Source organism: Neoarius graeffei, chromosome 5 (assembly GCF_027579695.1).
Source record: "Neoarius graeffei isolate fNeoGra1 chromosome 5, fNeoGra1.pri, whole genome shotgun sequence".
Lineage (NCBI taxonomy): Eukaryota > Metazoa > Chordata > Actinopteri > Siluriformes > Ariidae > Neoarius > Neoarius graeffei.
The window spans coordinates 7925690-7938459 of record NC_083573.1 but is presented as its reverse complement, the minus strand read 5'-3'; the positions used below and the strand labels follow the sequence as shown (position 1 = coordinate 7938459).

At 42.5% G+C, this 12770-nt stretch overlaps 1 protein-coding gene across 2 annotated transcripts in view; it reads right to left on the bottom strand.

The window, feature by feature from the left end:
* The window catches only part of LOC132886456 (carnitine O-palmitoyltransferase 1, liver isoform), a 69875-nt gene that overhangs the window by 43053 nt on the left and 14052 nt on the right, over positions 1–12770 (bottom strand). The window contains exon 2 of one of the 2 annotated variants that reach the window (XM_060921112.1): positions 3443–3585. In XM_060921112.1, coding sequence (XP_060777095.1) covers positions 3443–3583 — 141 coding nt within the window. In that variant the 5' untranslated portion in view covers positions 3584–3585. Of the gene's footprint in view, positions 1–3442; positions 3586–12770 lie in introns of those variants that run through there. The other variant, XM_060921113.1, reaches the window with a different exon arrangement.

Sequence of the window (12770 nt, the reverse complement as noted above, 5' to 3'; positions counted from 1 at the left end):
TGTAACTTGGCGACACCAAACTGAGGAGCTCCAGCCGGGCGGGTGAGCAGGAAAACACATCTACTGCATTAAAACACAGAGCAGCTTGAAGGTCCATTGGATCGATGTAATCAGACATGCTCTTACTTTTTTACTTACTTTCTTACTTCCCGGGCTGGCATGTGCAGTATATGACATATGTATGACGTAAACGCGTACCCGACGTGAGCAGATCCGAGCCGAGTTTCGCGTATTGGGTAGTTTAGATGGATATGCAACGGGGGCCGTTTTTAACTTATCCACTCTGGAAGGCGTTTTCAATTTTATCCGTTTTTCAGCCTCGGAAACGCTGTCCCCGTGTAAACGAAAGGCACTTCTGATAAAATATTTAGTCGTTTTTACCCAACAGCGTCCTCGTGTAAACAGGCCCTTAGTAATTGACGTTAAAATAAAAAACTGTGCACATTTAAGGGGGGGGGGGGGGGGGGGGGGGGGCAGCAAATCTGCAATTCTTATCAAAAATAAAAACCAGATTCTTGTAGTTTATTACTTGAAAAACAAAACTTCAAGACATTTTAACTACAAGTTTACTTTTATAATTATTTTGTAGTTTACTTTTTTTTTTTTAAGTGTCATTTTGTAGTGGCGTAGGTTTCTTTAAAAAATGGAAACTTTGTTTTCCCCCGCATCTTTGTAGAAAGTATGTAAAAATGTCAACTGTTACTTGTGCAAACTTGGTACATGAATATACAGGATTGAGTTTTCTTTTAGTGATACGTATACTCCAGAGGAATTCAGAGCAGTGCTACTCATGTGGTGCCACTGATGCAGCGCCCAGCCCGTCAGAGCCCCGGGGTCATGCTCCCGCTGAACATTTTTAAATTAGAGACTTCAAAAATGGTGCATTCTGGTGACGTCTTGGGCTGATTTAGGCATCATTCAACATGATTAAAAATTTTTTTTTTTTTTTACCTTGTCAAATCTGTAAGAGGCAAAATTAGATTTGAAATGAAAAACAGTGGAAAGAATCAATTCAGAGAAATATATATAGATGTTATTTAGCAGCTGGGAGGTCCGTATGGTGAAATACCGTGACCGAGGTCTTGAAAGTACTGAGCGAGGCCCTCTGGGCTGAGGTCAGTATTCAAGGCCGAGGTCACGGTATTTCACCATACAGACCGACCTTAAGCTGGTAAAATTCTAACAGAAAACGAGAGCGCCCGAAAGGGAAAACCGAGCCGAGCCGCCATTTTGAATCCTCATTCACGGCTGTAATGCAAATGGCTTCCTCCTCGGTATACAAGTGCACTTCCATGGCAGGGGAAAAAAAAACAACAACTACATTTTGCTGCCTATGTAGTCCCCTATTTACACAAATAGGAGTCATTCAGGATTCAGCCATGTTTTTGCTCGGCGTTAGCAAGTTAGAGGTTTTTAGCTTTCTCCTGAAATTTTTTCTTTTATTTCTTCTTCCTCAGGGTAGTAAAACTCGCTTTCGCTGTGAACACTGTCGTTATCGCTATCCATGCTGTAAAATTAACGCTATTCTCCTGAGAAATGCTGGCAAACATTTATAAGATTTTTGATAATCTTATAAATAAACCTTATTTAAAAAAAGATAAATGTTGAGAAAAAATGCTACTATGTTGTTTGTTGTTGTGAACGAGCGAGTCGCCAGAGGTCCGTAACCGGGGTCTGTACCATAGGATACGGACCCGCTCACCAGCCAATCAGAGCACAGGATTTGGACCGCAAAAAAAGTGTGTTATTTACCAGCTGGGAGGTCCGTATCGTGAAATACCGTGACCAAGGTCTTGAAAGTACTGAGCGAGTAGCCTGGGCCTGCCCATCCTAAGCGTGACGCAACACGAGGGCCTGTTGCGAGCTTAGTCTGGCAAGGCAAGCTATCTACAGCTCTTCCAAGCTCCCGAAAAATCGGGAACCAATCAACTTTGAGCATCTCCAACGGCCCTGGGTAGAGGCGTGTTCAAGGCACTGATGTAGTAGAACTGCGACCGGAAGCCATAGATTGTTTACAGAATCTATGCCGGAAGCGCTTCATTCACGAATGCTGTATTGAAAGCATTCAACGGGAAGTTCTCATTGAAAACGGAGCAAAGAGCAGCCCTGGAGGTATTTATTGAAAGGAAGGACGTTTTCGCCTTGCTTCCGACCGGCTTTGGTAAGAGTTTAATCTACCAGTTAGCCCCGTCGCGTCACATGCGTCAGAGGAAAGAGTGATGTGATTGGTTTAAGCTTCGTCACAGCCTTTTCTGGCTTCGACCAGTAGCAAACTGAGGCATTTCAGGGAGGCGGGTCAACCACGGGCTCTGGGAAACGGTTGGGCTTAATATCTTGGCCAGACCAATAGCTCGTAGAGCTTTGCAGTCGCGTTAGCCAGACTACTGAGCGAGGCCCTCTGGGTCGAGGTCACGGTATTTCACCATACGGACCGACCTTAAGCTGGTAAATAATATACTTATTTTTTTCTTTACCAAATTCTAACAGAAAACGAGAGCGCCCGAAAGAGAAAACCGAGCTGAGCCACCATTTTGAATCCTCATTCACGGCTGTAATGCAAATGGCTTCCTCCTCGGTATACAAGTGCACTTCCATGGCAGGAAAAAAAACATCATTTTGCCACCTATGTAGTCCCCTATTTATAGAAAACTGAGTCATTCAGGATTCAGCCATGTTTTTGCTTGGTGTTAGCAACAGTTACAGGTTTTTAGCTTTCTCCTGAAATGTTTTCTTTTATTTCGTCTTCCTCAGGGGAGTAAAACTCGCTTTCGCTGTGAACACTGTTATCGCTATCCATGATGTAAAATTAATGCTATTCTCCTGAGAAACGTGAAAATAAATGTTGACAAAAATTGCGACTCTGTTTGTTGTTGTGAACGAGCGAGTCGCCAGAGGTCCGTAACCGGGGTCCGTACCATAGGATACGGACCCGCTCGCCAGCCAATCAGAGCGCAGGATTTGATGGAAACCACACCATGAAAAAAAAGTTTTTTTGCACCAAAAAAACCCCACCCAAATCCCTCATATTGAACAATAAAGCACATCTCTTCATTTTCCAATTCCAGGATGCCAGGAACAGAATCAAGGTCAAATCAGGCAACAGCACCATCTAGTGACCAGCGCCGAGAACGTGGTTTTACGTGTAGATGCGAATGGCAGTTCGTGCTCGCAGTGAAACCCTTTATTTTCCCTTCTGGGTTGAGGACCAGGATAGTCTAGACCTATAGATTACACGATCTTCCTATTTCTATAGTTATTACTCATTTTCAGAGGGGAATAGGAGACATTTAGGTGCGCAAAGTACTCTGCACTGTTCAATTTATGGTATTGATTTTTTATTTTTTTTTGGTGTGCAAGTGACAGTGCGGTGCTGACATTGCAGAGTGCCACGTAATCTGCGTTTTGGGGAAAGCCCTGTACTGTGTTTAAGGTTCAGTGGTACCTTCAGGCGAACGATGCGCTTTTTCCAGGAGCGAAGTCCGGAGAGATAAACCTGTCTCAGGGCCTCGTGAGAGAGCTGCAGGTCTATGCCCTCGGCGGTTATAGTGAACTGGAACGCAACTGCCTGATGTGCCTCAGCCATCCCTGGGGAAAAAGAGAAAAAAAAAAAAAAAAAACACAGACACAAATCAATTTCAAAGCACGGCTGTCTCTGCATTAACACTCCAAACAGCAGACGTTAGCTCTTCTGGTGCTTTAATTGAGAAACATGCGAATCGGGCTTTTCAAAGTCTCTTGGATATTGCGCAATCATTAAATCATTTCATCTTATTCAACTCGTGTCATGGATTTTATTCACGTGAAATCAGGTTTGTTTATTTGTTCAAGATGGAAATTTGTCTCATGGATAATTTTAGCTTTAATTAAAATCAGACCTATGAGAGAAGAAAACATACATTCAGATAACTAACAAACAGTTCCATGTCTACTGAGGTCCCCCCCCAATCACAATTACACGTCCATAACAGTCTATATTCACCCACATACAGTTGTGGTCAGAAGTTTACATACAGTGACATGAATGTCATCTTGGATATGAATTTGGGCTTTCAGTAATTTCTTTGAACTGTTCTTTTTCTCTGGCAGAATGATTGTACAGCATACAGCTTTAATTAAAAAAAATAGAATTTGGTGCACAAGTTTTAATTTTCTTTGGGTTTTCTGGAATCAACACAGGGTTGAAATTATACCGTACATACAGCACACCTAATATTTGGGTAAAATATGTTTCTTCACAAGACTCACCTAGACCAAACATTTTTGTTTCCCATGAACAAGCTTCTGGCAGAATTCTGGTTGGATATTTCACGACTCTTCATGGTGGAATTGGTAGAGTTCAATTGGTTTTTTTTTTTTTTCTTGGCATGGACTCGACTTATAACCGCGGTCCATATATTTTCAACAGGGTTGAAGTCGGGACTTGTTTTAAGCTTAATGTTAGCCTGCTTTATTCTCCACAACCAGCTCTGATGTGTGTTTGGGTTCATTGTCCTGTTGTAACTCCCAAGTCGTGTTCAAGTTTCTGATGGTTTATTCTGAAGAATTCTGAGGTCGTCCTCCTTCTTCATTATTCCATCCACTTTGTGCAATGAACCAGTTCCACTGGCAGCAAAACAGCCCCAGAGCATGATGATCCTACCACCTCCACCAGCTGCTACAGTGTCTCTCTGTACATGTTGTGGCCAAACAACTCCATCTTTGTCTCATCTGACCATACAGCTTTCCTCCAGAAGGCTTCTTCTTTGTCCGTGTGGTCAGCTTCAAACTTTAGTTAAGCTTGAAGGTGTCAGTTTTGGAGCAGGGGGTTATTTCTTGGATAGCAGCCTCTTAGTCCATGGTGATCCGAACTGTAGACAGTGATCCATCAGCTTCCAGTTCATGGCAGGGCTGTGCCATGGTGGTTCCCAGGTTGTTCCTGACCATCCAAACCAATTTCCTTTCAGCTGAGGGTGACAGTTTGGGTTTTCTTGAAGCAGAGTGGCTTGGCAAAGTGACTACACCTCACAATAACTTGTATACAATTGTTTGAACTGATCTTGGAATTTGCAGTTGTTTAGAAATGGCTCCAAGAGACATTTCGGAGTTGTGTACATCTGCAATCTTCTTTCTCAGATCTGCACTGAGCTCCTTGGACTTTCCCATTTTACTGTGTGTTGGTCAATCCAGTGAGTGCTGTAAACAAACCCTTTTTATGAAGGCTCAGAGAAGCGACCAGCTGTAATCAATCATGATCACTAATAGGAAGTTAAGAGACCTCGGCCTTGGCAAGATAAGAGACATTTTGGAAGTTTCAGCACCTCAGAATTAATAATCTAAGTGAGCGCATGGACATTTCCGACCCTGTGTCGATTTCAGAAAACCCAAAGACAATTAAAACTTGTGCACCAAATTCTAGCTTTTTTTTCCCCTTCTTTAAATTAAAGATGTATGCTGTACATTCTGTCACAGAAAAAGAACAGTTCAAAGAAATTACTGCAAGCCCAAATATTGCCATGACGTTCATATCCAAGATGGCATTCAGGTCACTCTATGTAAACTTGTGACCACAACTGCATTACGACTTCTTCCGAAATAAAGGATAAGTGCAATGAGTTCTGTGACTCTGGCCCCTCCTTCATGAGTTCATGGAGGTTTATTTGTCAGAGATGAATAAAGGGTTTAACGTTTGATCATAACCAGAACCAATTACGAAGATAAGTGAATCAGTAAAAATTAGGGATGTTAACCGATGACCGTTTGACCGGTGGTTGGCCGAATCAACGTCAACCGGTTAATTTTTTTTTGGTTGTCGGTGAAAAAAAAATCAATCGTTTTGAAGCTGCCGATTTTGGAGCGGAGAACCTGGAATTCTGTGTTTGTAAACGCTTGGGCCATGCCATGCGGTGTAAGGACGACAGCTGACCAGAAACACCCATTCAGTCATGTCCCGCCCCAGTTAAAGACAGCTGACAAATCAGAAACACCCATTCAGTCATGTCCCGCCGCAGTTGAACACCGCTGCCACTCGGCGGAAGAAAAAAGTGTAGACACAGGCTTTTTAGCTTACAAATTACTATTCTGTTTTTTTTTTAAATTATTATTAGAAGGCACATGGAGTTTAGTCCTGCCTTGGCCAGTGCATTCTGAAAATATATGTTTCGGTCTGTAGCCAACAATGCATGTTACTGCAGATCATCTCTCTCCACACCATCCAAACTACCCTCATCAAATATGGTGTCATTTGGCCACTAGGGGGCGTCACAATTAGCAAAAACGTATTTTGGATCATATCTCAGAAACGCTTTGACGTATCAAGACCATATTTGTTGAGATGCCTTTCGGCACCAGTTCATGTACCCTCATCAAATTTGGTGTCATTTGGCCACTGGGGGCGCCACAATGAGCAAAAACGTGTTTTGGGTCATATCTCTTGACAGATTTAGAATTACATCTACATTTTCATGTTAGTAATGCTCTGGGATGTCCCTGTAAAGAACCTTGCCAGCCTGTCATCTCCGTATGAGAATCCGCCTTGTGTCTTGGCCAAACTTTCACGTGTTGACACAAAACTTGTGTGGGCGTGCGGTCGCCTCTCTTGCCGTGTCGCCATGGCAGCGCACCTGAGCAAGCACACTTTCGCATTTTCTCCGGAGATGCATTCTAGTTATTATTATTACCTCCGCCAAGGAGGTTATGTTTTCGGTAGTGTTGGTTTGTCTGTTAGCAACGTTACGGAAAAAGTTATGAACGGATTGCTCTGAAATTTTTTCCAGAGGTGTGACTGGGCACAAGTAACAATCCATTACATTTTGGCGGTGATCCGGATCACCTTCTGGATCCTGGATTTTTAAAAAAAATTCTTGGCGGAGGTCTGCGCTCTCCGAGTGCTTTTCTAGTTATTGTTGATTTTTAAAGGATAGCCGTTCTGAATGACTACATTAATGTGATTAATCACGTTTTTAAAAATGTCAAATCCAAAGCCTAGTTTCAGGACACCGATTTGTCCTGGCTTGAGTGGGAGTATGACATTCGTCTCTGTCTGGAGCCTAACTGTGGTCACTGTTGTCTTTCAAAGGTCTCATGCTTGTATCTGTACGCTGATGAGCGCCAATGCGAGAAGAACATGAACTCAACCTGGTGCACCGACTGCAGAACCTCCCTGCCTGTCCTGCTCCTGCTTTGCAAATGCATGATCCTCCTACCAGTTAGGGCTGGGAATCGATCCAGATTTCCTGGATTGATTCGATTCCGATTCATAAGGTCACGATCCGATTCGATATCGATTTACTTAGATATTGCTGGATTGTCACTTTAAAGTAAAAACTGTCCCTATAGACAGGAACAGCCCCATATGTGTTTGTGCATGTAATTTAACACCAAATGCCTTCTCCAGTGCAGTTTGATTCGCCGCAGGTTTAGCTGAAACTGTGTCGGCGTGGTGCCTGGATAAGTGGTTGCGGAGATTGGTTGTATTGCCACTATATTTTACCTCTATGTGGCACAGTTTGCACACTGCTTTTGTTCTGTCGACTTCGTCTCTGTCCTCGTAACGTTTGAATCCAAAGTAATGCCATACATCAGCTTTCAGGCCAGGCGGTAATTTTAGCTGTGCAGCTTCAGCCATCTCGCGTTCTTAAGTTTCGGTTTCGTTTGCTGACACCCGCTTTTTATAGCGGTCCTTGCGCGGTCGAGAAAATAGTGCCTATAGCCACCTGGAAGAGATCGAGCCACACATTTTTGAATCGATCTCGTATTTTTTGAACGTGAATCGATATCGGATCGTGGATCGATCTTTTGAACCCAGCCCTACTACCAGTTGAAGTTCATCTGCCTATTTGCAAATCATCCTTCGCTAAAATGGTAGCATATTAAGACAGAAAGAGAAATACAGAAATTCATATTCGAGATGTTACTCAGACAAGCGAGCATGACTAGGACAACAAGATGAGGAGACACATTCATATCTTAGGCTGTCTAGACCAGAGGTGGGCAAACTACGGCCCGCGGGCCACATCCGGCCCGTTGGCGTTTTTAATCCGGCCCGCGGAAGACAATCATATAAACACGATTGAGCAGATCTATAAACTATAAGCGTCAGTATTATCACGTAGACAGGTGTTCTAGAGATCCGTCTTTCCAGTCAGTCGTATTCACGCGAGATTACATTTGCAGAGTGGTGCAGCGCGTGCCATGGAAGTCATTCTGGCGCCCGTGCCACTGATGATCTCGAGAACACAGGATAAAACTTTACAATGAGTGGTCCTAAAAAAAGAAAAGTGGACAGTGAGTGCAGGGTGTTCAATAAAGAATGACAACTAAATATTTTTTTGCTGAAGTCCGATCAAAGGCTGTATGCCTTATTTGCAAAGAAACCGTTGCAGTTTTATAACATCAAACGGCACTTTTCCTCCAAGCATGCTAATTATGCTAACAACCAGTCAGCGCAAGCACGGACGAATACAGCTCAGCGGTTGCTGAGTGAATGTGAATATTAACACTTTCTCTTTTTAAAACTATGTTGGAGCTGTAATAAGATGGTAGTCACATGTTTACAGACAATAATATAAAAAGTATAACTCTTAGTAATTTTGGTTGTCGTGGGTGGCTGCTGTAGTGCTGGTGTTTGTTTTTAAGTACCGTGTGCTTTTGGGTGTCGGCTCCGCCCCTCATTTATGTCCCTGTCTGCTATTATAGGTGTATTATGAGCAGCTGACCTTGCTTCTGCTTATATCGGTTCCTGGACTTTTGCCTGTGGAGGTTATTCTGATCTATGAGTGGCCTTTTGGAATATGAAAACCTGTTTGGAACCTGTGTTTTGATTTTTTGAGGGCTGGAAATATTTCAGTGAGTGACTTTGAACCTGAAAACCAGTTTGGAGTTTTTTGCTTTCTTGAGCTGTTTTGTCTGATTTTGTGGGCTGGATGGATCCAGTGCCAAACCACTGAACTGCAAACATGTTGGCATGGTGTGGTACCCAAACTGTTGAACTGCAAACATTTTGGAATGGTGTGGTACCTCTCCTACTAATGGTGGTTGGTTGTACTGGCAGGCTGGAAGTGGATGGTTAAAAAAAAAAAAACAACTCTCAGGTGTAAATCTACGAGTTCAGTGAAATGTACAAAAATGATATGTACTGATATGTAATTTAGTTCAATTTAATGATATGCAATTTAGTTGTATGTATAAAATGATACAAATATACAAATACACTGGCATCCTACCCATCCTGGCAGCTCAAAGATGTAATTTAAGAATTAAGTGTGCTACTTTTCTTACTGTCACGTGTGTGTGTGTGTGTGTGTGTGTGTGTGTGTGTGTATTACTTTTCTGGATGGATCCAGTGCCAATCTATTGAACTGCAAGCATTTTTCTGCTCTGCCTTTGTTGACTGAGAACTAAAATAAATGTCAATCTAATCTGCATTTGGGTCTCTGTCAGTGAAGGCCTTACAACAACACTAAAGCTTTTCCGGTTTATGTTCGATATGTATGAATTTGGTGCTGGCCCGGCCCGCCTGGCAAATTTCAAAAGTCAATGTGGCCCCCGAGCCAAAAAGTTTGCCCACCCCTGCTCTAGACTCTGGACATGTGCAGAAATTGCTTCACTTTTTATATCCACTATTAGGAACACCTGCACTCATTCATGCAATTATCTAATCCGGCAAACGTGCAGCAGGACATGATGTACCGTTCACGTCAACCATCAGAACGGAGGAGAAATGTAATCTGGGAGATTTTGACCAGGACATAAAATGTTGGTGAAGGAGACGGGCTGGTTCGAGTATTTCTATAACTGATGCTCTCCTGAAAGTTTCCCCACACAACAGTCTCTACAGTTTCCTCTGTGGACAGAAATGTCTTGTTGGATATTGAGTTTCTGCTGAAGAACACAGATGGTAGGGTCAGAATTTGGCCCCAACAGCATGAATCCATGGACTCCACTTGCCTTGTGTCAATAGTCCAGACTGGTGGGGGTGGTGTAATGTTTTCTTGGCACACTTTTGGCTCGTTAATACCAATCAATGCATCCCTTCATGGCCACCATTTTCCCATCTTCTAATGGCTACTTCCAGCATGATAATGTACCATGCACAAAGCAAAAGTCGTCTCAAACTGGTTTCGTGAGCGTGACAATAAGTTCAAATGTTTTTCAGTGGCCTTCCCAGTCACTGGATCTGAACCCAGTAAAACAGAAGATTTGAAGCATGAAAACTTGACAGGATTCATATCGACATGGACTTGAATCTAAAGGGAAAGTTTCCAACATCTTGTGGAATCTGTACCATGATGAACTGAGACCGTTTGGAGAGCAATGGTAGGCCCAATCCGGTATCCGTATAGTAAACTGCTCAATGTGTGTATAATAAAACTTAAGCAATTCCTGCAGTTGTATAGACCCCCTCGCAGCGCTCGAAACTAACGGTGTCCCGACGTCCCGGGGACCATAAAAAATGTCATCGGGACACAAAATTATCATATCTGGGACAATCCCGGGACAATGGAAAAAATAGATCTAGAAAAAAAGTTCTACATTAATATTATTTACAAAGCCGTAACACATACGTAGACATTCACCTAATTTGTCAATTTTAATTTTAAAATGTTAACAGCAAAAAATACATAGTAGCTACACTTTCGATGCACCTGCATCCGTAGGCTACAGAGCAGCGCATTCTGTTCTAGAATCTTCGGCTGGAGTCCGCATTATATGGACTTGGAATGGAATTGCTACCGCACACGCTGCGCCGACTCTTGCTTAAGTGGTTGAAGCGGACCGACCGCGGGGAAGAAACTGAAAGCCTCCGGGACCTTCAGGATCCAAAGTGTCATCGCCTGGTCTGCAGGCAACGCTAGCAACTGAATGAACTTAATGAACACTGTTCGACACGTTATAAAATACAACAGGAATGATGTGGATGATACTGACGGAAGATATCGTTCAACAGAATAAGTGAGTTTTCTTGGTGTCTTTCTAGTTCAGAAAGTTTAGTCAGTCAGCAGCACAACTAGGCTCGGACCTGGCGCTATGGTGATGTTGCTAACATTTGCACCCATGAAACGGCAGCGAAAGTTCATAAAATGGATAACGGAAAGTTCATAAAAATGGATAACGGAAAGTTCATAAAAATGGATAACGGTAATGGTGAAAATTATAAGTTGGCCTTATAAGTGCCAACAGATATTCAAGGTATAAGTAGATGAAATGAACATAAAAGGGGTCTTATTTTCAACTAAAGTGTACTGCAGATGTAGGGAGTTGAAACATTTTCTGAATGAGCTAGTTGGCCCCTTTAAATAAACGGGTATCTATTCATACAGTGAGATCGCCAAAGTTTAATAAACTGAAAATGCAATAACTAATTTTGAAGTAGATGATGTATAGGACATGTGTCGCTTGTGTCTTGTTGTGACTTATTGTAAAAATGATATAAAGGGTTCAAAATCACATAGTTACAAATATAATAGTAACTTCATATGATAATATTAACCACTGGTTATTTCAGAGAGGAAAAAAATGGGGACACTATTGCTTCCATTCGGGACAATACAACACAGAATTCGGGACCGCTGGGGGACACAAAGAAAAAAGGTTAATTTCGAGCCCTGCCCCCTCGCAGTAAACGTCATTCATACGTAAGCGGAAATTGCGCGCACAGCCTGGACCCAAAAAAGACTCAGAAATGCCTAGTAGTTGTGTTGTCGGGTGTCAGAATCGTAGCAGTGATGGGGTTAAAATGTTCAGAATTCCAGCAGGATCTCACCCATTCCAAAAAAAATCGCCGACGTCTATGACTACAAGCCATCAAACGTGTAGACTGGGATGAAAGCACCATCAAAAACGCGCGGGTTTGCAGCGCCCACTTCATCACAGGTAAGATCAGGCTATTTATTAAATCTTTTTTATTCTTTCTAGTCTTCGTTTATTGATGTAGCAAAATACTTTGGTAACGTTTGTCTGGTTAGCTGGGTCATAGTTACACAATGTAATGAATATTGTTAGCATGTTAACTTAGCTTTGCATGCAATTTTGTTTGTAGGAGAGGTCTCGCTTGACTCAAGCAGTCCAGATTTTGTGCCATCATTATTTGTGTATGCCGAAAATCACAATTTTAAAGCAAGGATGGAAAGGTAAAATTGTGTGCCCTCACTCTAAATGCCAACTTACGTTGACTGCTCTAACCTAGCTCCCGCCCCGTTCAGCTTCATTTCTGCTCTCTGCCTCTCGCTTTTTACGCAGCTCTGATTTCTCTTAGCTGCACTCTTTACACTATCATTCCTTTCATGCCATTCCCTCCTGCAAATTGCTGTTTAGTGTTGGTATTTGCTGTTGTAGCTAAAGCCACATTGCCATCACATCACTGGCATAATTTGATTAAAACAAAATGAATATGAATGTCCCATTGTTAATCAAGTTGTACATGCCCGCACATAACATAATCATAAGCGTCTAAAGACTTGTAGGCACGAAGTTTTTCGTGGGTGTACACTGAAGTCTGGTCAATAAGGTACGAGTATATATCTGGCCATTGTATACATCGTCCGTCCACGCTTTAATTAAATACGGATCCGGTAGGCGATGTCCACTTGTTAGAGTTAACTTATTTATGTAGCATTCTCGATCTTGTAACGACAATTGTTTGGCATAATCTGACAGCTCATAATGCCGGTCTATGGGCAGCACCATTGTTTCTGGGTCCAGGCTGCGCGCGCATCCTGGCAACGCAGGGCTCGAAATTAACTTTTTTTCTTTGTGTCCCCCAGTGGTCCCGAATTCTGTGTTGTATTGTCCCG